The sequence below is a fragment of the Dermacentor andersoni genome, chromosome 7 (assembly GCF_023375885.2).
Source record: "Dermacentor andersoni chromosome 7, qqDerAnde1_hic_scaffold, whole genome shotgun sequence".
Taxonomy (NCBI): domain Eukaryota; kingdom Metazoa; phylum Arthropoda; class Arachnida; order Ixodida; family Ixodidae; genus Dermacentor; species Dermacentor andersoni.
In genome coordinates this window covers 136,586,667-136,613,478 of record NC_092820.1, presented here as the reverse complement: position 1 = coordinate 136,613,478, position 26,812 = coordinate 136,586,667, and the positions used below count along the sequence as shown (strand labels likewise).

At 47.0% G+C, this 26,812-nt stretch overlaps 1 protein-coding gene across 1 annotated transcript; it reads right to left on the bottom strand.

Annotated features, from left to right (window-relative positions):
• Positions 1-1,046: 1,046 nt before the first annotated feature.
• On the bottom strand, positions 1,047-26,499 carry LOC126534602 (uncharacterized). Its single transcript, XM_050181875.2, has 5 exons — positions 26,350-26,499; positions 22,393-22,522; positions 14,932-15,077; positions 8,282-8,414; positions 1,047-4,038 (listed from the first exon to the last, which is right to left on the bottom strand). The coding sequence occupies exons 1-5, from the start codon at positions 26,402-26,404 to the stop codon at positions 3,780-3,782; spliced, it is 723 nt and encodes a 240-aa protein (XP_050037832.1). The 5' UTR covers positions 26,405-26,499; the 3' UTR covers positions 1,047-3,779.
• Between the last annotated feature and the right edge of the window lie 313 nt (positions 26,500-26,812).

The following is a 26,812-nucleotide window of genomic DNA, read 5'->3' as shown; positions in this document are numbered from 1 at the left end:
GCGTTATAGTGCCCCATGCGTCTTCCTGCTTGAGTCAATGGTGGGTGTCCATAGCCCAGGAACTGCCGCGGCCTGAGCAGTCTCCTGGACCCGCCATACCTGTCTGCGCTTTCCAGGCGAGTCCGAGCTTGGCAGTGCGGCCTCCCAATCATCGGATTCCAGTTTGGTAAGTGAAGTCTACTGTATATGACGTCTTTGTTTAGTCGCAGATAAACGGGGGTACTGACCAGAAAAGAAAAAAAAAACACACTTTCGCATATGATGCTAATACAAGCAATATGTCTCACTTTACTGGCTGTTAGTACCGGTTAATCACCGACGTCACCTCCGCTCTGGACGTACCACCGCTTCAGGGCACCACCCTATTCTGCTGTCTTGCTTGGCCTTCGAGTCACGTTTTGTACTTAGTATGCCGCATGTCAGCCTATATCGCCACGTGAAGACTACTGAGGCACTCACTTAAACAGCTTCGCTCTGTAAAATATAAGCTCGCATTTTTGGTGTTTGATCAATAATCCCGACCACTCAAGCTTTAGTCAAATCCTTGGCTTCACCTTTTGTTGCTAGGGGCGTCACTAATAAGGAGAAAGCTAACCAAAATTTTATAACTCTAAGACGTTCACCATGAAAGTGTTCCTTCACGCCTAATTATCCAACACGAAAGTTTTACCTAAAGGTCTTCGGATGAACCTCACGTGAGTGAGCGCTGAAATAAAAGTCCAGTCGAGTGCATGTGTGGTTTTTTTGTTGGTGGGGCCAAGTTGTGAAGTTCGTCGATCTGAGTGACACGATGCAGTTAGGTTTGCTGAAGGAAACTTCTTTCTAAAGCGCAGTAAACCATCCGCTTTCCACAGTTCCCCCATGTTAAGTAGTGCATCAGGATCATAGAGTGTCGACATTGTAGGTGTACAGTAAGTTCTTTTCTGCACTTACGCCCTCATCCTTCGTGATAGTAATAATTTAGGCTCGCTCTTATCCTAATGACACTTTGTCGCTATGTCGGAACAATGGATTCGTTGTCCAGGCACGCCTGAAAGGAGCAATGGTTCTAACAAAATTACTTGTCCGCTTTATTTCTGAAGTATTCTATGTACAAGATGTGTCGATGAGAAGAACATTTACGTTGAACAAAACTAAAAATTAAACTTAGAACACTTCAACAGCCCTTCAAGGCTTAGGGTAATAAGAAAACCAGACAAAGTGTCAGCAAGAAAACAACCACGTGAGAACTGAAGAGCAAAGAGAAAGATAAATTAAAACGAAAAGCGAAAAAACGACATGAAGGTGCGTATGTAAGTTCTGATTATTGAAAAAGAAATTTGACATCCTTGTGAATGGTTCATGTTTACAGCTTAAATACATGTTCATTAGCAGTCTGGGGATAAATGTAATATAATTTTATTAACGGTAGTGTGAGTCTCTTAGCGCCAGCCATTCGCATTGGCATTTGAAGCAAACTCGCGATAAGAGATTACGTCGAAGGTACAACTTTTTTTTTTTAATCTGAGGCATTTAGTGTGCCGTCATAGAAAGCACACACTATGGAACAGGGGCTAACGAATCTATGTGGAACCTATGTTATTTGGTATAGCTCACTTGGAAAGAAGTTGCAGCTGTATACTGGCACATTCTTCATACTTATCAGTCCACACTTTAACTTCCTTGTGCGGATGAGGCTTTGTTGACGCAACAGAAAACGCGAGAAATACAAACTCTTGGTTGGCTCGCGTAAGGCTACTGCCCAATTCATACTGGTAAAGAACTCCATGCTAGAACGTTTCGGCCATGACAGAGACACAATTTCCAAACAAACTGGAAAGTATAGCTACCTTTATATCAGACATCAGTGCAAGTTAGGGAGGGAAGTCCACTAAACAGCGTGTCGTGATTAACATAGCAGACATAGCATTCTAAGAGGAATGAAAAGTGGAACTCCAAATCGCTTCTGAAAGGTTAATTGCGGAAAATAACACCTAGGTTGGCGGTACCCGATGCGACTCTCCAAAAATAGAGATATAGCTTGCAGAAGTGCTTGAGTGCGCAGCATAAGTGGCTGTACGGTGCCAAGGAACGACACTATACTCGCCATCTTGATGAATCCTTGGAGTGTCGGTGTAGCTTCATTTTCAGGAACACAGCGCAGAGATGAAGACAACGAAGAAAAAAACGACCTCTCCAAAGAATGGGCCGTCGCATTTTTTCTTGTTGTAGTACTACATGTTCGCGTTGCGCTCTTCAAGTATCCAGTTTTCTACTCTGCAGGAGGGGTAAGCAAAACGAGAACACAAAGAGGGAAAAAAAGGGAGATAGAACAATGCATACACACAAGAGAATGCCGGGGAAGAGTATAAACGATCACTCAGGCTAGTGCACTTGGAAAAATTGCAGTAACTTGAAATTGTTGGTAGCACCAAAAGAACTAGCAAGGTAGCACCCCTAGGTACAGTTCCTATGTAAATTTGGAACGTGTTTGCTAAAACCGGTTGAGTGATCACCGATGAGCGCTGTTGCGAGCATTCTAAGAGGAATGAAAAGTGGAACTCCAAATCGCTTCTGAAAGGTTAATTGCGGAAAATAACACCTAGGTTGGCGGTACCCGATGCGACTCTCCAAAAATAGAGATATAGCTTGCAGAAGTGCTTGAGTGCGCAGCATAAGTGGCTGTACGGTGCCAAGGAACGACACTATACTCGCCATCTTGATGAATCCTTGGAAAGTGCGATCGGTTTCTGCTGATAAGAAGGGGAAAACCGACGAGTGGTGGCCTTCGTCATCAATTGTGCAACAGCACTCGAAGTCGAGGAGAGGTGATGAAACGCAGAATAAAGTATAGTTAGCCGCAGGTGATGATCTACAAGAGATGTTCCCAGTACTTTATCTGTTCAAGATGGCGTGTTAAGGGATCGTTTGCTCGTTCACTTCTCTCTCTTTGGGGCTTCCCATGCGTATACTTTTCGGAGCACTCACCAGGACATGAGGCGCACATTTCCACCCATGCTTTGCATTTATTTCCTATATATGTTTCAGAGAAATCCCGCTAGCCCCTTCCTACACCCAGCCCCTAAATAACGCTGTCTCATTATGACGCGTGTGATCTGTTTCCACGACTCTTAATCGAGTGGCGGAGCAATCCGTGCATTAACTACATTCCTGTGCTGTACGGGTTTTGGCTTGCAGCTGTGATCGGTTCATCTGCACAACGTCTGTATTGTATTCTCACCTTCTGTCCTCGTCACCAATTTTCATTAGCGCCTTTTCCTCCTATTTCCTCTACCCCAGACGCATATAAAAACAGAGAGAAGTCTATATCACGCTGCCCTTTCTGCCTGTTCCGCAATAGATTTACCTTCCTCTGGTCTGTCTTCTTTGCGTGTATTTGTATGAATGTTTCCTTTGGTGCTGCGGCGCCATTTCCACCAGTATGTCACGTTATGCTGGAGCCCCACACTTCTATGCAGTAAGTCATGCATATTTTGCTTCCCTGGTCAATTATTTGTTGTGAAAAGTAAGCAATGGGCATCACACACAGACGCCAACAAATCATCGCAATCGTCCTTTGAACAGACGCACGAAAGAAGGATTCTGGACAGCTCGCTTTTTCCTTTGTCTACCGGTTTCGTTGGTCGACACGGCTGCCCCGCAACCCCCACTTTACGCGCATTCTTTGTAAGTCGCGGAACATCTTGCCCAGTTAAGAATGAATGCGTTAGTGACACATGCTATACATCACTGTGAAACAACAACTAAAACAAACAAAAAAAAAAGCGCATTCACAGAGTCTAGGGTCTCCGGCCTATCGTGGACCCGGCTTCAGCCACGAGCTCGATGAGGCTGTCGACGGCGAAGTCCTTAGCACCCAGCTGTGGCAGTGGCTTCAGGTCTTTGCAGGCGTCGGAACCTTTCGTGTACGTCGAGCAGGCTGGTCGTAGTGGGGTGCCCACCACCCGTTCCATGACGGCAAGCAGGAACTCCTTGGCGCCGACTCGATGGCAGGGCGCCAGGGTTTCGCCGATGCATTCTGTGACGTCGTGGTACGCACTGCGATCCGCGTGAAGGGAAAGAGAGCAAAGGAAAAATCAAAGAGGTGGTGAGAGTAAGAGACTGGTTAGATATAATGAGAAGAGCTAGGTAATGAAGGTAAGCAAAACGAAAAGGCTTTAAGCAGAGGACGCGTGGCTGGCACGATCGCGCGAGCGTAAAGTGTGCGAGGATTGAAAAGTGAAGAAGGAAAGAGAAAAGAAAAAAGTGAATTCTGCAGTTTTACGCGCCAAAAAAGCATGATCTCATTATGAGACGTGCCGCAATGAAAGACCCGGGATATATTTTTCGCACCTGGAGTTCTTTAACGCGCCGCCAATATACGGTATGCAAGAGTTGCTGCGTTTAGCCCCCGTCGAAAGGTGGTCGTCGGGAATCGAGCCCGTGACCATGAGCTCAGCAACGCAATGCCACAGCCACTGGGCGATCGCCGTGGCTAAAAAAGAAAAAGGAGAGAGGACGCAGACAGACCGTAGGCGCAACGCGCGGAGAAGTGAAGTGGCGCGCAACATAACGTCTACAGGCTGGATTTCTAGGCAGTAAAAAATGTGTGTTTTAGGCGCCTACAGCAGGCGCTTAAAGGTCATTCTAGGCACTATAGGGGCCAAAAGAGGTGTTTTACATAAACTGCTCGCAATCAACCGTCTGTTTGATGCATTGAATGCTTACATATGAATGAATGCATGTATTGAAGTCCATTATCATAGTAAGAAAATTGACGCTATAGCATGCACTTGTGACATTTGAAAAGCAGCAACCGTAATGTGGAAGCCATTCCTTCATAGGATTTTGCCGGGCAGACGTGAGACCACTTTTTTTGTCAACCCGCGTACGGCAGTCAACACTCGTAGTATGCGTGTGTCTTGACGCTATGAGCAGGTACAGCGTATATTCAACAGCCAACCTTACTTCTTACATTGACGCAGCAAGTGGAATAAGCACGAAAAAAGTCGCAGTTCCACCTGAAAGGCGAAGCATCGATTGCGATAGCAAATTAGTGGACAGCGATACAAAGTAAGGATATTAGTTTTATCGGCCGTGTAAACGTGTAAACATAGGCATACTAACTATATAAACAAGCCTGGGGTCACGCGCGCACTAGCAAACTCACTCGATGACTTCGGAAACTGGCTGTCAAAGCACCGATCTAGTGGAACCTTCGTACTGCGCCTCGCATGAACGCAAAGTAAGCCGCGAAAACACGGTGCGCGGCGGAATCTGTCCCCGTCGCAGATGGGTTTCAAGATACATAGGCCCGGGCGGGCGGGCGCGGTCACTCGGGTCGCCCGGGCCGCACGGAGTAGGATGTCCCCTCCCCTCCCCCTTTCTATCCTCCCCACAAATCCTTGCGCGCGGCGGAAGACGGCACGCTGCCTCCCCGCTTTCCTCTCTGTCGTGCCCGATATTGAGCCGCGATCGCCGGTTTCACCCTCGCACGCTTCCACTCGTACACACAGCATACGGCTCGCGGCGGCGATTTTATGGCCCTCGGAATTTATACGGAACCTCACGGTGACGCCGACGACGATGGCAGAAATGCACCTCGAGCGTCCATATAATTGATATCGCAATAAAGGAAATAAATTTGAAGAACTAGGTATTTGGTTCAGGCCAGGCAGGTGCTTAGGGCATGATACCTTTGCGCCAGCAGAATGCAGAAACATTTCAGTAGCTCAGAGTGGACCTTTATGAATAGCATTTCTAGATATTAGAAGAGCTTATTACAACGTAGACATCGAAACGTTTTTGGAATATTCACAAGTGCGAGGGCGCGGATCATCATTTGTGTGGAACTGTTAAGGGATATATACAAGGATAATCGAGTACAAATCGCACGGGAAGGCAGAAAATTCTAAGATGTACTGCGAATTCACCGATGACTTGAGCACGGATGCACTCTGTCTCTATTGTTGTTCACGCTTTATGTTAGTGCCATAGAATGAGGCCCGGAAGGCCTGTGACGAGGTTATCACTTGTCTTACATTTGTAGTGTGCAAATGGTGCAGCAGCAGGTCCATGGGCGGATGTATTCAGACGACATAGTGCTACTAGGGGATAATGCAAGGAATTCACAGAGACTTGCGAATACGTGTGACAATCTTTAATGATTTTTAATGAAGGGCTTAGCAATGAAGTGGTATCATTTCAACACAACAGCTAGTCATACCCACACTCAAGCAATCTTAAAATAGCTCAGCCTATGCTTAAACAAAGGAAGAACCACATCAAACATCCCCCAAGATAATTTAAAAGCGAAGAGAAGCGAACTACATCTATTACGAAATATAGATCACTTCTCTAGTGCTACAATAAATGTGAGGTGGGGCGAAGAATCTGGAAATGAGTAATAGTGGCTGCGCCAGCATTGGCACTTCTCTAGTGCTACAATAAATATGAGGTGGGGTGAAGAATCTGGAAATGAGTAATAGTGGCTGCGCTAGCATTGGCAAATTACATTCTTTACTTAAAATCAGAGGTCTTACCGGGAATGGAAGTTAACCAAAAGTCGGTGGACCGATTGGCATTCAGCCTCCTCGGTAAAACCAAAATTAGGCAGGGCAGGGTAACATGGGTTGGGCCTCTTTCCAAGGTAGAAAAGCGCAAAGCAGAAGTGGTTTTGTAGCAAGACTCAGGAAAATAGATGAAAATAAATACAGCTTCATTGCCTTTTGAATTGCCGTTACCTGTTGAAATTAACAAGCTCTACTGCAAAAATACTTAGCTGGGCACACAATTTGGTTTAAGTGTAACCGAAGTATTTCTTAAGAAAAAAAAAACTTCACCGATAAATATTTCCGGAGCGTGGTAACTAAAACGCTTTCCGCAGGTACAAGTTACCAGATTTTTTGAACATTCAGGATTAAGTGGAACTTTTAGCTCGGTACCAACTCCTATTTCCCAATTCAAATACATGAAACGCTAAAATCCTTTTATGAGACAAATGCTTGACCAATTTAAAAGATTTGTTGTATTCGAGAGTAAAACGTAAATTTTAATAACTATAATAAACAGAACTCTTATTTGCGGTATGGAGTTGTTTACAAGAACTCTAGCAAATTTGCACCGAGATTCAGCACCAGCTACAGCTATCGCAGTTGTGCAAACTGACTCTGTTAGGGCACCTAAAGCAGATAATTTTGTTATTTGAATTTACAACTTGCTTGAAATTGTTACAGTGATTACAAATGTTTCGCAAATGTCCTACTCCCAAAGTAGTGGTATATATATATATGTACTATATACAGTCAAGAGCATAGTCAACAATGGATGAAGTGAAGCAGACAAGCACCGTGCATATATGGCGGGATTTTGGGAAGTTCAACAACACTTGTTAAAGAATTTGCCGCCTAAATAATCAATTCCAACTTTTTCTTTATATGCAGCAAACCTCGTCAAATTCACTGTAATTTCTCCGCTGCCGCGTATTTAGGCAGGAGCCCTCGAGCTAGAGTTTCCTGTCAACTTTTTTATTCAGTTACTCTCTTTCAAAGACAAACCAAGCATGCGCACCGTGAGGAAGAAAGATGCCGTGGCGCTTGGCGTAAGCTTCATTTCGCAAGTGCTACCTTGAGCAACAGTTAGATGACATCCTTTGCCCTATCGAAAAGCGGTACTCTGCTCCGTGTTGGCACTACTATTTCTCTGTTGTGTAGCGTTGTTGCGAAATGACATAGTCAATAATGATCAACGGCGACATGCTTGCTAGCTGGACCGGACGTTCAGTTCGAAAACCAGGCGAACCGTACGCTCCTTCTTAGTGGGTATAGAGGGCTACAAACCAAAGTTGATTCGTGACTCGCCGTACTGCTGCTGCTGCTGCCCCCGCGTTCAGCTGCCCAGCGATAGGTTGCAGGTTCAATTCGGGGCCGTGACGACAGGTGGTGAGGAAACAAAAAAAAATGCTCTTTTACCGAGCATTAGATGCGCAATAAAGTACGCAAGGGTAAAATAATTCAAGCGTAGCACGTCATTACATCGTCCCTGTGCATTAATCCCTGTGCTTCTTGGGACGTGTAAGTGTATCAATCAATCAATCAATCAATCAATCAATCAATCAATCAATCAATCAATCAATCAATCAATCAATCAATCAATCAATCAATCAATCAATCAATCAATCAATCAATCAATCAATCAATCAATCAATCAATCAATCAAGTCGCCGATCAAATAATTAATTACTGCGGTAATTGATCAATCAGATAATCATTCAAGTAATCGCCGTGCATGCATCATTGCTCACCAGCAGGTGTAGTGGAGTGCTTCGTTGGCGGGGGCCTTGAACACTGCCCGTTGCACAGCGCTTCTCAAATTGGTGAAGCAGGTGTGGAGCTTGTCACCGACATAGTTCATGCATTTGACGCCTCTCAGGTACTCTGTCATCGTGCAGTGAATAACATAGAGAAAAAGAGGGAGCATCAGGTAAGTGACTCGGTGATGGGTTGTCTCAGCTGAAGCAGTGAGTCACGTTTCTTTTACCTCTTGGTGTCGCCAAGGCAAAGAAGCTTCACATGGTGAATATTTATTTAACATCGTGCCCATTTCTGGTTGAATCGAGTACACATGAATGTACAAGACTTTTCTCTCTACAAACTGTGAGCGATAAGCATTCATCATTGCCTCAGTATCTGCAAGACGAGAGAGAGAGAAAACAAGGGTAGGAAAGGCAGGGAGGTCAACCAGAACAACATCCGGTTTGCTACCCTACACTGGGGGTGGGGGAAAGGGGAATAGAAAGAGGAAGAAAGGGAGAGAGGAAGCACTGAGTACGTGTGGGAGCGACACCATACACAAGGACACTATAAACGGTCTGTTAAGCCCGTGCACTTCAAGTACCGCACTAGTGCACGAATCGCTTTTCGAGCTAGTGACGGGTGTGGCCACGGTCCGAGTATCTTTGACTCGGTGAAACATCTCGAGTCCAGTCTGCGTAAAGTTGCCCGCAGAGAGAGGCGTTGGACATCGTAGCGAGGGCAGGTACACAATAGGTGCTCGATGGTCTCCTCGCACCCACAGGAGTCGCACATCGGGCTCTCGGCCATTCCCATACGGTAGGAGTATGCGTTCGTGAACGCCACTCCCAGCCACAAGCGACACAACAAGGTTGCTTCGCCGCGGGGAAGGCTAGATGGCAGTTGTAGCCGTAGCGTGGGGTCCAGTTTACGTAATCTGCAATTTAGGCCACTTGAAATCCAGAGATCTTGGGACTTCTTACGCGCAAGTCGGCGAAGTTCTCTGGCAGCGTCCGACCTCGCCAAAGGTGTTGGACGCGTCTTGGTATCTTCGTGGGCACACCGGGCAGCCTTGTCAGCTAGGTTGTTGCCGACGATGCCACAGTGAGCAGGAATCCACTGAAATATAATGTGGTGTCCACTTTCCAGAGCATGGTGGTGCAGTTCCCTGATTTCAGATGTCATTTGCTCGTAAGTTCTGGGACGTAATGCGGACTTGATGCTGTGAAGGGCTGCCTTTGAGTCACAAAATACGACCCATTTCTCTGTAGGCTCTTCGGTGATGTACATCATAGCGGCATGGAGAGCTGCAAGTTCTGCCGATGTAGATGTAGTCGTGTGCGACAATTTGAATTTAACTGTAACGTTCTTGGCTGGAACGACGAATGCGGCAGTTGAGCTGGTAGGTGAGGTGGAACCATCGGTATATATATGTATGCGGTCATGATACGTCTGGTGCAGTAATATGAGTGTAAGTTGCTTCAGAGCCGGCGATGGATGATTGGACTTTTTTGTAATTCCAGGAATAGCAAAATTCACTTGAGGCTGTCGCAGGCACCACAGGGGAGAGGAAGGCTTCGCCGCCGGTGTAAATGATGCCGGTATGTACTCATGATGAGCGCTAATAACTCGTGAAAAGGTCGCTTGAGGTCTCTCGGCTGGTAGGGAGGCCAAATGATGGTCGGGGATCCTTGACAGATGGCGAATGTGCGCTCTGAGAGAGTCGACAGCTACATGTGTCTGGATTGTATGGTCTCCTGCGATGGCGATTGTCGCTGCTGTTGAGGTGCACCTAGGCAGCCCTAAACACGTGCGTAGGGCTTGACCTTGTATGCTCTCCAAGGCGCGAAAGTTCGTCTTGCATGCATTTGACAATACTGGTAGGCTGTAACGAAGGAGTCCGAGAAACAAAACCCTGTACAGCTGCAACATAGAATGGACTGGTGTACCCCAGTTTTTCCCGCATAGAAATCGGAAGACCTGAGCAATGGCGACTAGCTTCTTCTTCAGATAGACGCAGTGAGGGCTCCATGAGAGGTTGCGGTCAATGATGACGCCCAGAAAGCGATGCGTCTTAACATAGAGTACAGCTTGACCATTGATCGTAACAGGATACGATGACATTTGTTTCCGCGTAAAACCAAGTAATGCGCACTTTTCAGTAGACACACTGAGGCCTTGCTCTCGGAGATAAGAAGCCGTCATGGTTGCCGCCCGCTGAAGCCTGGCTCTTAGCTGAGGGCGAGTCACCGCAGAGGCCCAGATGCAAATGTCGTCGGCGTATATTGAGACATGTACTGTCTGCGGTAGGTAATCCGCTAGTCCTACCAGGACGAGGTTGAACAAAATAGGGCTCAACACTCCACCCTGCGGCACACCACGGCAGATGGAATGGTCTGAAGTTGGGCCGTCTTCGGTCTGTAAGAAAAAACGCCTCTCAGTCAAATAGTCCCGAATCCATTGATACATCCGGCCACCAACTCCAACAGCCTCAAGTGAGTTTAGTATGGCCTCGTGGGCGACGTTGTCGTATGCTCCTTTTATATCCAGAAAAAGTGCCGCAGATAGGCGCTTGAGGCTTTTTTGATTTTGGACCCATGTTACGATGTCAATGACGTTGTCGATGGACGTGCGACCTCGACGAAAACCTGTCATGGCGTCCGGATAGATGTTGAATCGTTCTAGGTACCATTCCAATCGAGCAAGAATCATTCTTTCCATCACTTTGCCGACGCAGCTCGAAAGCGCAATCGGACGATATGATGAGATCTCAAGCGGAGACTTTCCAGGTTTCAGAATGGGGATCAAGCGGCTCAATTTCCATTGTTTAGGAACGGCGCCGTTCTGCCAAGATTCATTGTAGTAGTTGAGCAGCTCATCACGTGCGTTATGTCCAAGGTGGCATAGGGCGGCATACGTGATGCCATCAGGTCCTGGTGACGAAGAACGCCGGCAGGTCGCCAACGCAGCATCGAGTTCTTCGAGTGAGAATAGCACGTTCATTTCTGGTACACGTGCCTCAGGGATGTCATTCAATGCTACGTCAGTAATGATGGCCACGGACCCAGCAACCCGTGCACAGAACTCTTCAGCCACTTGAAGTTCCGAGCGGAGTTGGTAGAGGGCCAGAGCAGCGAAGGGCTTCCTTTGATGCGGAGATGAGCGAAGACCCCTAACCGTTCTCCATATGTGCGAGAGCGACTTGCGGGGATCAAGCGACTGACAGAATGCTTTCCATCTCTTATCTTCCAATTTATCCATGCGACGCTGGACTTTCTTTTGTATGCGTCGTGAAGCCCTCAGATCCAAGACGGACTTCGTGCGCCGATACCTCCTCTCCGCTTGTCGGCGTGCTGCACGCAGCCTCTCCAGTTCCATGTCCAAGTCTGTTCGCCTTGTTGACCTTGGAAGCGAGCAGATGGATGTTTTCAATGCTTCTGCGATTGCTTCTTCGATAGTGTGTGAGAGGCCTTCCTGACATGTGTCATCCATATCCTTCTGAAATTTTGACCAATCAACTGTACGCGAGGCAGTAGAGGAGCGTTGCTCAACTCCTCTAATCTTTATGTATGTTGGAATATGGTCGCTTCCATGTGTTTCTATGTCTGTAAACCATTGGACGCTCGAGGCAAAGCGCCTTGACACCAAAGTTAAATCCAAGCAGCTACTGTAGGTCGTGCCTCGCAGAAATGTAGGGCTGCCGTCATTCACGCAGCACAAATCATGGTCGGCAGCAAAGGAGGCAAGGCTCCTGCCTTTGGAGTCAATTTTAGTGCTTCCCCATAGCTGGTGATGCGCGTTGAAATCACCTGTGATAACCCAGGGGCCATTGTTCATTTGTAATATTTTCTTTAGTCGTTCACCGTCAAAGTGACCCGCTGGGGATATGTAGGCTCCAATTAGTGTAAATGACACATTCTTCTTTTGGACATTTACGCAGACATATTGGTTGTCGTCATGAGGCTCTATCGCATTAGCGACATATGTTAAGTCCGTGCGGATGTAGATTATCACTTTCGTGCTCGCACCGCATGTGGACGAGACGAAAGATTCATAACCGGACAGTCTGAGTGGAGTTGATGTATTTGGTTCGCAAATGACCAGTATGGGGAAGCGATGTGTGAAAATGAATTGGCGAAAGTCTGATATACGGGTCCTTAGACCCCTGGCATTCCATTGAAAGATCGACGCACTTTTAAGTTCAGTGCGGAAGGGGACTATTGATCGAGCCATGATGCTTAAACGATGCTAGCAAGCACTGGATTTAGTGCATCCAGTATTTGCAGAGCGCTTCGAGCTGCTGGTGTTTGCAGCTTGTTCAGTATAATGCGCATTGTAATAATTAGCGATTGCAGCATATCAGCCACCTGCCTGTCGTGGTCGCACAAATCGCCGACAGTAGACGTCGGGGGTTGTCCAGCGAAAGCTTGCTGTGTGTCTGTTGGTGAATGTTGTCGTTTCGGTAGAGCCGGCCAAGATTCGGCAGACGTGGTCTTCTCAGTGGACTTGCTCTTCGCGGTCCTGTCCACATTGTCTGGCCTGGGCGGTGGAGGAGGAGGTGGTGTTGTAGGAAGTGGCATGCGCCTTCCTTGAGGAGCCTTCCTTGAGGAGCGCCGGCGACGTGAACGTCGCTTCCTGATTTTTTCGGCGGCTTCGCGATGAGATGAATGATCTCTCGCCATCTCTTTCAAGATGGCCATTTCCTTCTTAATATGTGGGCATTTCTTCGATGAAGCTTCATGTGATCCTCCGCAGTTGGAACACTTCACTACAGTCGCGCCACATTTATCTGCAGCGTGGGGCTCTCCGCAGCGGGGGCATGCTGCCTGATTTTCGCAGACGCTGCTCACGTGTCCCAGTTTCATGCATTTGCGGCACTGAAGAGGTTTCGCAATGAAAGGCCGCACTGCATGTCTGAAGTGTCCCACCTTAACATGCGAGGGTATATATTTACCCTTGAATGCTATTTTCACGCAGCGTGAACTGCCTAGCCGCTTAACATCAACGATGACCTCATCATTGGCTGGCTTGATAAGAATCGGCAAGTCGTTATTAAGGATAGCAACGTCTACGTCGTAGATAACACCGGTGACTACGTCAGATCCCAGAGGGATGTAAGAGCGCACCTGAATGCCATCGAGGGCCGTTACGCTGCGTAGAGTGGTCAAAGCAGCCGCATGCTGGACATCAACCGCCAGAAGATTTTTTCGGGTGTTCATTCGAATGTCCGATATTTCGTTTGGCACCAGGGCTTCCAGTGACATCGACACAGATTGCCTGTTAAGTAGCCTCATGTTGACGTTGGGAAGCAGGGGCACAAATATGATGGTATTGGCGTCCGGCCTCTGCGGCTGTCTCACTGTTTGCGTGCTTGACGATGAGGACGTCCTGGTGTTCCTTCTCTTCGCTCGGCGGCTCTGCACAAGCTGGAAGTCGTCATCGGAAGTGTCCTCACTGCTGAGAGAGTAGACATGGGTGTCCTCGCTGTCGGTGTCGCTCTGCTGACCGATCCGCTTCCTGGAGGCGGCCGCCGCTGACGCCGCCATCGCCGGCAGACGTGCGGGGTCGTCCACTTCCATTACGACCGAGCAGGGAGCGAAGACCAGCGGATGAACTTAGGTTTTCACAGAAATAAGGCGGAGCTAGAAAGAACAGCGCTGTATCAAAAGACACTTCGTCGTCTTCCTCCTCTGCAAGACGAATCGCCAAGAAACAAGGGACGCAGCAAAACAGACAAACACCATGCATACGTGGCTGGCTTTAAACGTTTGCGATGTACTGGCTTCAATAAGAAAGCTAACTTTTCGTTTGCAGTTTCGCAAAAAATGAAACAATATGATCTTCGATCACAATACCTCTAGTTCATGGTCTAAATTATAGGCTATGGCCCCATGCTTCGCATCATTTTAGTGCTTTCGCATGCAGGCTCTGCAACAAAGAAACTTTCGATTCTAAGAGCACGTAACTGCGAGGGTGTCGAGTCCTTATTATATATGCTTTTTTGTTTTTTGACGATAGGGGTAGATGCGCCGGACATGGCACTTTGGTTTGTACTGCGGTCGGAGCGCAGTGACCCCAGAGTGAAATAGTAGCACGTGGCGACATATACGCGTGTGCATGATGCCTAAAACGTCGTCTGATAACCGCATCTGAACGAATAGCTTGTCACAAGGGTAGGTACCAGCAGTGTGGGCGATAGGGGGGTGGGGGGAGGGTGCTTGGGATATTAGAACACCAACTTACTCTTGAAATGTAATACTCCAATGAAATACAAATGGCGAGAACGAGCGAAGCGCCAATGGAAATAAATGTCGGATGGCAAACATCCTCGAAAATAAGCGCCGGGCTGTGATAATTCCAATTAGTTTCCTTTCTGCACTCCCGGCAGGTCATGATGGGCGCATGTTTAAGAAGCAATAAAACAGAGCGAAAGAAGTCAATTACATTGTAGCAGCCCTGGCTACGCCACTGACTAGAAGAGTGTGCCCTCGGTATTCGAAAGCGGTAAACTACGCGCAAGAAAACTGGCTTCTAGCGTCTCACAGCGTGACCCCCACAAACGACGCCTTTTCCTCCATGCTTGACGAGGCTTGCGGAAAGCAGAACGCTCAGGCTCAGAACAAGTATGCCTTCTTGGCTAAAAGAAATGCATTGGAGATACCTTGGTTTGGGTGCGAACCCGGGGTGCAAACAGCTTCCATGGTTTCTCCGAGTGCTGCTATAGTCGCGAGTGCTGCAGCCTGGCTGCGACCTCGCGTGCAGTCGTGGTGAAAGTGTAGAGCGCACGCTATCTGCCGTTTGTATTTCCTGAAAGTAGAAGTGGAGTTGCTTTTATTCAAGATACGTGGTGCGTGGATACACTTCCCGACTAATAAGTCTTACTCAATTTCATTCGATTTATACTTTCTGCCTGCTTGAGCTTGTCATTTTCAGACTCCACGCCACAAATCTGAAGGCGGTCAAGGTTATACTTCCACTTTGGATGACGATGCTGCCTCATGAAATCCAATTCACAATGCACACTTTCTTTTTATAGATTTCCAGTGTAATTACGACAGTGTAGTAAACAGAAAGACACCCCGTAGTCTGATGCTCTGATTGGAGGTTTCTTTAGCACAGATCCGGTGTGGCGGGTGAATAAAAACCAAACTGCACGCACACATCAGTTTAACGTGAGCATTAAACTAGCAGACCCCTTTCCAAAAACTTGCGCCATATTTGACGAAATCTATCTTCTTAAAAAAAAGCAGAAAGAAACTGAAGATTAGAAGAAACGTCACTCGCTTTAGTACAACGATTCCCACTGAATGAATCACTGAAAAAAAAAGTCACACGCTCATTTCTGTGCATTGCTGCCGGCTGCACTAGGATATCTTGTATTTGTGGGTGGCATGGTGAAAGAGCTTGTGGAACAGTATGCGCACAAGACTTTTATTTACGAATCTTCAGAATTATGTTGCCTGCCGACAATAATTAACATTCGGTCTATGAGGGGCGCCCCAACGGTCAGCTCCGTCTTTTAGAAGATGTTTAGTGGCAATATAGAAGATGCATAGCGAGAAAATGCAACAAATTATTGGATCTTGGCCCTTTAACAGATGGCACGGATGCATGTTTAGTTTAGCGTACTTTTGCACTTGCTTTTGTGGACGAAAGAATAGAAAAAACAGTTATTGCAGAAACAGCAACGTTATCACATAGAACTCAACACACCACAGCGTCATGCCGAATAAACTCTCAAAGGAAGAGTGCGAACAACGTTACGCAACACTGTAACATTACAAAACACTTTCATAGCGACAATGACAACAACAATAGTAATGCCATAGCATACAAAGGAACAGTGCAAATGAAGAATGCTGTTATCAACAGGACGTTTGCTTCTTTTACACGCTTACTAACACCTTACAATGCCGCTGTGTTCGAGAGCTTTCTTAATGCCATTACAGCGCAAATGATTTCTTTAAACTGATTGCTCCGCCGCCTAATGTCATTAAAGATGATTTAAGTCGAGGTCTTGGTGTATCATGACACGGGCATTCGAAGGCAATATGTGTGTTCGTCAACTAAGCCCCGATCACACTGCGAAATTTTACCGCGGCCAATTTTACACAGGAAATGTTTTGCGTAGGCGGAGCGAAGCCGTCATCTATAAAGATTTCTATGTGAGCAGCACTAACGCCGGCACCCACGCTGTTCATTCCGTTTCCTCATTCCGTTTCCACGGCTGCCTTTCAGCAACAAAAGTTCCCACTGAAGTGAGAGCTGGGTGTTACCATGTTTCACAACGCTATTCCTTATAGCGTACGGGCATATTACGTGCACGTCGAACTCCTCAAATGGTGTACCTAGGCTAACATAACTTTCGTAGACCATAGAAACCGAATAATTTATCGAACATGTGCAGTGAGGACAATGCCATTCCTTTACATACACGTAGTGCATTAAAGTTTTCTTGCAGACGATGTTCTAAGCATCTGTTACATTCAAACCACCCATTGGCGCCCTACATTACTTTGATCGACGCCCATTTTGCATCACTTTTTCCGCGGCGATGCGGCCTGCCAATATCGAAAGTCTAGAACAAAGCATTGGGGTGACGTAGTTGGTAGGTTAAAAGAAATAGCATTGCGATAAAACCTTTTCGTCGTTGCTGCAAGAACCGTGCGACTGCTTGCAGAGTGGAATAAATTTTTGGTCTAGCCAAGGAAACTGACCGGGGCTACTTTTGGGGTTTTACAACGTACCTAGACTCCTGCCGAGACATATCACTCGCGAAGTTATTAACGCAAACCTTCAAGGAATGCAAGATTGGTGGAACTTTCTGACTTGAATAGAATCGAACATTGAATATCTTCTCATTGTAAAGTCACATTGAATATGAACCATAGAGAAAGAAATTGGGCAAGAGGGCACACCCGCCAAAAGCTGGCAACAAGGAATACGTCACGCTAGTATTAATTCCGTACGTTAGCTGCCGCGAACATCGAAAAATATTATTGAGAAATGAAATGAGATTAGAAGAGTTAACTGCAGGGATAGTTGGTGATCTTGCATACTAGAAAGATTTTGCGCCAAAAACAACACACACAAGAAAGACGATGACACCATGTCTCGACACCGTTGTCGTCGTCTTTCTTGTGTGTGTTGTTTTTGGCGCACAATCTTTTTAGCATGAAAAGAGATTGTGTTATATTTTAATTCTTTACCGCTAAAACTAAAAAAAAAAATGCATATAAACGAACTTGTACTTTGCGACTTATTTCTCTCATCTAGCAATAAGATAACGGCAAGCCAGACTAGCCAGATACATGCGTCATGCGCCAGACACGCCTACGGAGCGAGCGAGACCGGCTGCGCTTGTGAAGTTCGCCTGTGAATTCGGCAAGCTGTCTCTTTCTTTTTTCTTATTTAACCCAGTTTGTTGGGCTCCCGCCGTATTCTTGCGTTCTTTTTGCACTTCGACATGGCACCACTGCGCTATTCAATTAATGCAAAGTGAAAAATCCTGTTTCAAAGTCTGCGACGCATTTCAAATGGGCTTAGACCTGTGAACCTAGACTTCTGAAGCATTTAGCGAGAAACAGCTCAGCAGTCCTGGCGCCGTTAATTTGAGTTAATGACTTGTACCGGGAGATGTTTGAGGCGCTTTCTATGGGTCCCACGTTACTGCAATTAATTTTGGTAGTTTTTGGGCACGCTCACCGCGCCTGGCGTTGTGACGCAGTTAGCGAAAAGCAGATTTGCCGTAAGACGCTGATAGTTTCACGTGTACAGAAGCTTACTGGGTCAAGTTCGTGACGCTTTCTCTGATCCCCAACAGGATTGCAATTAATTTTGTTACATTTTGGGATAATTTTGAGGCGTGCTCACTGCGCCTGTCGTGACGCAGCGAAAAACAGCTCGGCCGTGGTGACAAAGTTAGGCGTATACTAGAATTTTGGAGGGACAAGTTTGTGACGCTTTTCATGATCCCGGAACAACATACACCTTTTTTCGATGCTCACGCTTGTCAAAACGCGACGAGCGATCCCCAAGAGTGATAACACGGGATTGTGTTGCTTGTGCTGGCAGAACGCGCAAAAGATAACGCCAAGCAGCACAAACACCAGGAAGATGTAATTCGAAAGTTCTGTCTCAGGAACGAGAGAAAACAGGCTTTGCACCCGCGCATTTGACTTGAGCGTGAGTTGACGGAATTAGAGTAGAAGTAGAAGCCAGCGGCGGAGCGTAAACAAACTCGACCGCACTCCGCAATGGCGGCATGTCTAAGGGACAAACGCCTACAACATGCGCTAGGAAACCTCCTCCGTAGTGCCTAGGCAGAGTCATATATTCAAGGAGCAAAAGCCCCCAGATGTTCTCTCTCACGCCCGCTCTTACTCTCGCCTGAGCACAAATGGCTGGCGATCCCTCAAATGAACGTCTCGTGGCTCTAGGGTGGTGTCCGCTCTTGCTGAATTTCTTTATCTATGCATAAACTCTGATCGCAGTCTGTTTAGTAAAAAAAAAAAAAAAATCAATGGCGATTTAGTGGTAAAGGCGAGACAAATTCGTTAGAAGTATGTCGCACCATTTGAGGTGACCACACTGCAAAGGGTTCTTCAGCAGCTCTTTTCACGCACGTTCTGCCTCTTCGAGGACCGAAGTGCAGATGCCGGTGGTCCGGAGCAGACGACCGTCTGTTACATTGCACTTTATATGCGATAATGCGAAACAATAATGCGAAATATATACACGTACACACATACACGCTCTTCTAAGCTCTTCCATACCCTCTCTACTTCGACCATATGGCCGACTTTTCGCACCTGATACACATACGCTTTTTTCCACGTTGACACTTCTATGTCTAACGAATTAATTAGAGAAGTCAGAATGCCTTCACATTAATTTCACGTAAAGATACTTAAGTGACTGTCAGTTTTGCTTTAGGAACCCGGAAAATGCTGCTCATTTATTTACATATTCAATGCAGAGATTCCACATACTCAGCATAATTAAAAATCGACAGCTTCTCAGAAAACCACAGCGGGAAAAAAAACTGCTGATTTATATTCAACGTATTTTCAATAAAGAAAAGGGGACTTACTGTGTAAACTATTTTGTGGTTGACTTATGCGAGTATGTTACAGGTTTATCGTTCATGTCGGTAATAACAGTGGCATGGTTGACCAGGAGTAGGTCAATAAAGATGTCAGCAATGAAATGTGCTGACCGCCTGCCGTTGCTCTCTGGGCCACTTAGAACAGGGAGCCTTCCACATAAAATGTCATAATGAGGTTCGAAAATTCGTCAATGTTTGTACACGGGATGTACTGTGCAGATTCTTCAAAACCATATTGCAAAGCGAAGGCTCATTGACGCTGGTTCTTCGGCACGACATTAGAACATGACGATTGTTGGCCTCTACATGGGTAGTGGACTAGCGTAAGCTAGAGAAACTTGGACTTTGACGTTATCGGCGACGTATGCGTTACACAGTCTTACGTACCTATGGTTATCTCTTGTGGTGTATGTCAAAATGACGATGGCCTTGGAGTTGCGGCGAAGAAATTTTGAGAGATGTTTAACTTAGGCGATCATGAAGTTGGTACAACGTCGCGCAGTTTCTGCGTAGCGTAAGCTGCTACGAGGAAAGTGTTGGGCAATGTGGGCCGGTCATGAAGATGGTGCAGTCAGACACGATGCCTCAAAGCGCAACCTGCCACGAGGAAATTAGACGAGAAATTGGCATGTGGCGCACACGCCGAGCGTTTGAAAGAGCTGGCTGCCCTTGGAACGCGAGAAGTATGCGTGTGATTGTAGCGTAGTGAAAAAAAGAAAAAGAGAAACAAAAGCGATCGTGGCCTTGTGGATAGAGCACCGGATTGTGGTTCCATTGAACCGTCGGTCACGCGTTCATTTCTTTTAGAGCGCAGCTCTTTGGCGTCCGTTCCTGGGTTTCGCGTCGTCGTCGGCGTTGTCGTCGGCCTCGTAACCAGCTCCGCCCCCCTTTCATCCCCCCAGCGCTAGCAGCGGCCGACTGATACCGCTGGATGCTGCTGACGCCGCTAGAGAGTCAAGATAACGTGACTGCATAGAACACCGTCGCCGCCATGCAGAAAGAGGAGGAAAGGGTCCCCCCCCCCTGTTCTTGTGTGGCGGATAGGGTGCTCTTCAGTTGCCGACGCGCCGGTTATTTCATGTAGGCCCCGGCACGTCGACGAATACGTGACCACCTTCCCACGGCTAGACCTAGTTCTTAGCGCTGCGGAAGCGAGGATATCATATTGTTTGTGTCGGCATCGGCGGCGTTGTCCCTGAAACCAACTCCGCAGCTGGGGTTGACTCACTATCGGCGTCAGCGGCATCAGTCAGTCGCTGCTATCTCTTGCCTCCTCCCTTTATCGTGTTGTCCGCTTGCTGCGCGCGCTTCTGCCCCCATCGTTTGCCGCTGGGTGTACACGCCGCCCCCCTCCCCCCTCTTCCTGCGAGTCTCCGGTTGTCAAAGCGCCGGCTCGAACTTAATTCCTTTCTTCGCTCCTCCTCCAATGCAACCCCTGTGCGGTGGCAATCAGAGAGCCAGATCGGTGGCGGCGGATCTGTATATGTGCACCGCCCGAGCCGAAATTGCCGCTGCCGTTCGCCCTGTGCGGTGGCAATCAGAGAGCCAGATCGGTGGCGGCCGATCTGTATATGTGAATCGCCCGAGCCGAAATTTCCGCTGCCGTTCGCCACTGCGAAATTATCTGCCAGTTCTTTCTGAGCCATGAGCGAGACGACCGATGGAAGTCCTCCGTCTGCTGCTGCTGCTGCTAAACGAGCTGCCAGAGCAGAGGCCCAGCGCCATCGCCGTCAGAATCCAGAGGTGCGTGCCGCCGAAGCAGAAGCTTACCGCCGCCGCCGTCGAGATGATCCAGGAGTACGCGTCGCCGAAGCAGAGGCTAAGCGCCGCCGCCGAGAAGACCCTGCCGTTGGCGCCGCCGAAGCGGAGGCTCATCGCCGCCGTCGAGAGCAACCAGCAGTAAGCGAGGCTGAAGCAGAAGCACAAAGCTTCCTTCATGACTGTAAAGAACTGTTAGTGGAGTCTTTGTTAAAGGAATACGTGTGAAAAATAAAAAAAAATTCTGTGATAGCGCATACATGTGTTGCTCGATTTCTTTGCCTCAATCTATCGAAAAGGTGAAACAGCTTATTTGCTGCGCTCAAATTTCGCATTAGGAAGTAACGTAATCGTCGGTAATTTTTTTATTATAGCTCGGAGAGACAGGAACCTACCTACCAACCTACCTACCTACCAACCTACCTACCTACCTACCTACCTACCCACCTACCCATACCCACCCATCTACCCACCTACCCATACCCACCCATCTACCTACCTACACGAACCTACCTACCTACCTACCTACCTGCCTACCTACCTACCTACCTACCTACCTACCTACCTACCTACCTACCTACCTACCTACCTACCTACCTACCCATCCGGACAACCACCCACCTATCCATCTAGCTACCTACACGAACCTACCCACCTGCAGCACTCAAGTCTGTAGACATCCTGCACCCAACTTAGTGCAAGTGAAATGGCGATATAGACTCGTTTTCTCTCTCTCTTTCACTCCCTCTTCCCCCTCCCCACGGGTAGGGTAGCAAACTGGACGCAGTCTGGTAAACCTCCCAGCTTTTTCTTCCTCCGTTCTCTTGTTCTCTCTACCTACAGCGAATCCCCTTCCCCTCCCCAGAAAAAGAAAAGAACTATGATGCCATTGTTGCCAACCGGAGATTACGCAGGACGTTCAGAAGCAGCGAGACTCCTTCGCGTAGACCTCGGATGTTAGAGGAGTCCGCGCCGAGCGCAATATCTCGGAGGCCACGGTCTGGTATTTGCGTCATATCCGCTAACGGGTGGGTGCACGCGTCGCCTGCTTAGGTGATAATGAAAGGCGGGAAACCAAAAAAAAAAGAGAAAATTATTATTCCGGCGCCTTTGCTTCGATAGTATCTGCCACTTCACAGCAACCAATACGGCCCAAAGTGAAATTTTGTTGCAGCTGGTGTTTAACCCGCTTTTAGCAAGCGAGAATTGCCCGTCTAATGCTCGCACAGTGGTTGAGGGCGACGGCGTGTTGCTTACGCGCATTCTTTGGCCAGCTGCTGCGGCGCATCCGACATGCGCTGAGTCTTCAGGTAGGGAACGTAGTCTTCACCGCAGTCGCGCAGCGTCTCGATCTTGCAGCCGGATTTTAGGTGAGCCTTGCAAGTGCCTGGAGAAAAGATGCAAGGAATGGTGATCGGAAAAATGTGGACGTCTGTCCCTACAAGCCAAACCTTGAGTATATTGTAAAAGCGCTGAGTATTACGTTTAACGTCTTCCAAGCATGCACTAGTTGTTAACCTTTATAAATGAACTAGTTGTCCTTTAATCAAGCACGAAAAAATTATTCATTTCATCCAGCGGGAGCACAATAAATGTACGTGCTGTATTGGAAGAAGTCGAAAAGAGCAGCGATGCCATTCAGTGTATCAATCCCATTCTCATCCTATTTTCATTCCCACATCACTGAGGAGACGATAGAAGCATCGCGGGAAAGGTCCAAAAAATTCGCCGAAAGATTTGTCTATCAGCTGTTCACAACCAGTACTGTGGGCAATGTGCACAAATCATCCACTTAAGGATACAGAAAAAGAAGCGATCGTGACTCCATAGCAGCTTGAAAAAAAGTAGTTTCTTTCGTTTGCTCACGGTAAAAGAGGCAATAAGATATCCCTTAAGATGCACTGAATTTTTTAGTAAACGGGCATCTAGGCTTTCCACCGGCGCCAAAATGAGGCCACCATGACACCGAAACCCACATGATGAAGTCAGCATGTATTGAAATGCGAACAAGTGAAAGCGGATCGGAACGCACTTTACACGTGTAATCATGACAGTCTGACGTGCAGTCACACATCAGCCGGTTGCTGAGTGCGTTGTAGTTCAGGACCCATGTCATAGAGATCAAAATTAAACCACGGTTACAAGCGCAGGTGAATCGGGAGATGTAACAATACACTACACTGTCGCACAAGAAACGGGCTTTCAGAGATACTCAGAAGAGAGAATAAGAGGTACAGACCTAATTAACAGAAGTCAAGATGCTGCGGGTTGGCATTTTCTGACAAGATGCTCCGGCCTCCTTCAATGTCGCGGCTCTACCCACAATGGAAAAATCACTGAAGCGAGGCTGATCAGGGTGCATTAAGGGGGCCGTGTTATATGGCTTGGGTCAACCGACGTGAACGATATCGCACGGGGGCCGCGCATACGGAGCAATTGGTTTGAACGGGGTAGTCTCACAGGTAACTTGGGTGACCAGGCGCTAAACGTTGTAGGTACTTTAATAGCTTGGTAGGGACTTCACCGAAAAACCAACCCATCGAGATGCTAATCAGAGGAGTACGAGGGAATCGGGATATTAATATGGGTTTCCCTGTGGTGGCCATCGTAACGGGACTTTTATGCCGACTGCGAAAGCATAGTCATTATCAGCTATTCGCGTTTCAACGTGTACTTGCACCCCGTTAGGGTGAGATAGCAGCAGTGAGGTGTGGCGGCGCAGCATTTGGGTATGATATTTGGTTCAGTGATCGCAGCGTTTCTAGCCTAAGGTAGTTGTAGGTGCTATTAGTCCGGCATCTTTTAAGTCGTTTGAAAGAATCGAAGAAAACTATAACACACGATCTCGGTAGATGACCATGAACGAAAGTGTCACTGGTGTTCAAAAAAAGAAAGTTACTCGAAAATGTGGTAGCTCGAAGCTGAAGCAACGCACAGATGACTTTTTATGCAGCTTCATCGTTTGCGTTATGCGCAGCAAGAATGTATTAATTTCGGATGGTCGGTGCGCAGTTGAGTCAAACACCACTGCATGTGAATGTAATCATTCATCTGATAACGAAGTAAACCGCATGTCATGAAACCAGACGTTTATATATTGTTTACTGTTTCTTCTGAATTACGATCACTGCCCAACTTTTAAGTCACTTTGAAAAGAACGCTTCCTCTCTGTTTTTAAGCACGTTTGCTGAACATGTTCATCATCAGCTGACTTAAAGATAAATGGTTCTCAAGGAAGCGACTTTCGTTCCGGTTATAACGCGTTCATTAAGGTGAAAATAGTGATACAAAATATTGCAGGGCGCTATTGTAAATAATCAGGCTCTTACGTTAGCACCCGACGCGTCAGCTAAATGGCTATGTCGTATTGTTGCCGAGCACGCGGTCGCTTGTCAGATTCCCTGCCGGGGCCGCGGCATCTTGAGGGGCGTGGAATGCAAAAACTAGGCGTACGCGGCATTGGGGGCAAGTGAAAATAAATTCTTAGCCTTGTACCACGGCATCTCGCATAGCCCGTTTGTTGTTCTGGGATTTTTAAACCTGGGAAATCGTTTTATACAAGCGGAAATCGTTATACAAGGAAATCGCTCTATATATATATATATATATATATATATATATATAACACTTGTGACGCGCAGTAACGTGTATCCAGCCGTTCTGCTGTCACTAAAAGTGCCAATAGCATTCATCGACCCTTTTTTTTTCTACATTTGTAGTCCAAAACTTTTGGAGAAATGTTTATTTTTCGGGTCTGTAAACTCTTTATTTATTAACTCTTAAATCCTAATTTTTTTACTGATTAGGGCAGGCTCGTGGCCCGTGTTAGTACTATAAATGTGCTGTAAATTGTTTTCAATGCTTCAGGAATCCTTGGGTGGGCCGGTCAGAGAGACACAGAAGAGGCGATAGGAAGGCTAAGCAAGGTCTATAGGTTGTTTTTGTGCCTTTGCACAGAAGAGGACCAATCATTAAAGGAACGCTAAACGAAAATATTAAGTCGACCTCGATCGATACATTATCTGCCAAGAAGTCTATCATCGTTTTCTGTGTGGCAATATATCACTTTGTTGCGTAAGAAACCGCCGCTGAACGTGCCGCTGCTGCTCCTTAATACTGAACCACCGGCGCCAAAAAGGACGAGTCGACGTAATCTCCGCACAGCCTAATTCTAGGGCGCAATCTCTGAATCAGCCGGTGCTGACGTCACATGTGGGGTACCGTTGTCCATAATAGGTGGCGTCACTCACAATTCTATTCTTATAAATTTCTTTTTGCCCTTTTGAGAGCTCGGTCCTACCACCATGACTGACATATTCTTTATATCAAGAGCCTAATCTTTCATTCTAGCTTGACTTGTGTCATTAATGTCTTTTTAATATGATCGCCTAGGGTCTCAAATGAACATTTATATTAACAGCGTGTTCATTTGGGCTGGTTTGTTCATCTTGTAAATAACAGTTTTAAGGAGCGTGACCCAGACGAGCGCTTTGTGTTGTGGTTCCTTTGCTGTGTCCTGCGCAGCGCGGTTTAAAACCGTTGTTTAGAGCATTGATGCGTCTCTGTACGGTTTTGTAAACTGCGTGTCGAGTATTTTCTTGTTTCGTAGCCAATTAAGTGTAATATATATTTAAGATGACATGTATACTCAGGTAACCTAGAATGGCAATTTAGGAGCCCTTCAGCTGAACTGCTATTTGTATGGTGACTAGCACTGTGGTGGTAAGCTGTACCAAACGAAATTACATGCCAGTATGCGAGACCGCTTTTAACCTATTTCGTAAAATTGAGTCATTTAGCCGCCCAGGAATGATCATGCATCGCACTGTATTCTTGGCACTATATTCTTAAAATTTCTGTGCTTTCAGTATTTCACCAGCAGGATATTTATTGCCGTTTGTACGTCCCCCACCAAAGGAATGTAGGCCCATTCGCTGTTTCTTTTTTGTTCTTCAATTATTTCGTGGTTCATGAGCATGACGCAAAGAATGAAGCAGCAGAACTTCCCAGAGACAAAGGTTAGTGTAGGCTGTGGCATGAGTGTGGTTAGAAATATTCAATGGCGAATGTACGTCTCTTATTCCACCCGTACGTGCAAGACACGCAGGCTAAGAATGGCGAAGCAATGGTAGCTTACTGTCGCTTCACTGCTTCGGCACACGACAGGGTTAAAAACTTCCCGCGACATATTCACGGCACTCAGAGCAGGCTTACCGAGCAAAGTGGCTGGTAGAAGCAAGAACAGGCCGAAATTGAGACACGTCCCCATCTCCGCAACTTACGTCGTTGTACGCTGGAATCAGGCGCAGAATGATGTCTTCTTTACAGCTTAGCCCTTCTTCTCGTGAACCAATGGCACGCAATGAGGACTGCGACGGAGGAGAGAAGGTCTCGGTGTGTATCCATTTCGCTTCTGCATTCTGCCGACGACTCGAGACATTTTGAACGCTTCTGTATTTCTCCTCTTTTCGCTTTTAGGTTTTTTTTTTCAGACAGTCCGGGAAAGGTCGATCAGTGTGCATGTCTTCGTAACTATATGAACGCTGCGAACGCGCTTATCAGTGCTTTAACGAGAGAAAGCTGGTCTGGAGGTCGTTAGAGACTAGGCTGCGGTATTTTTCGATTTTATAACTTCACCACGTTCAGTCCAACCTTGGCAGCAATACCTTTCTGTGGC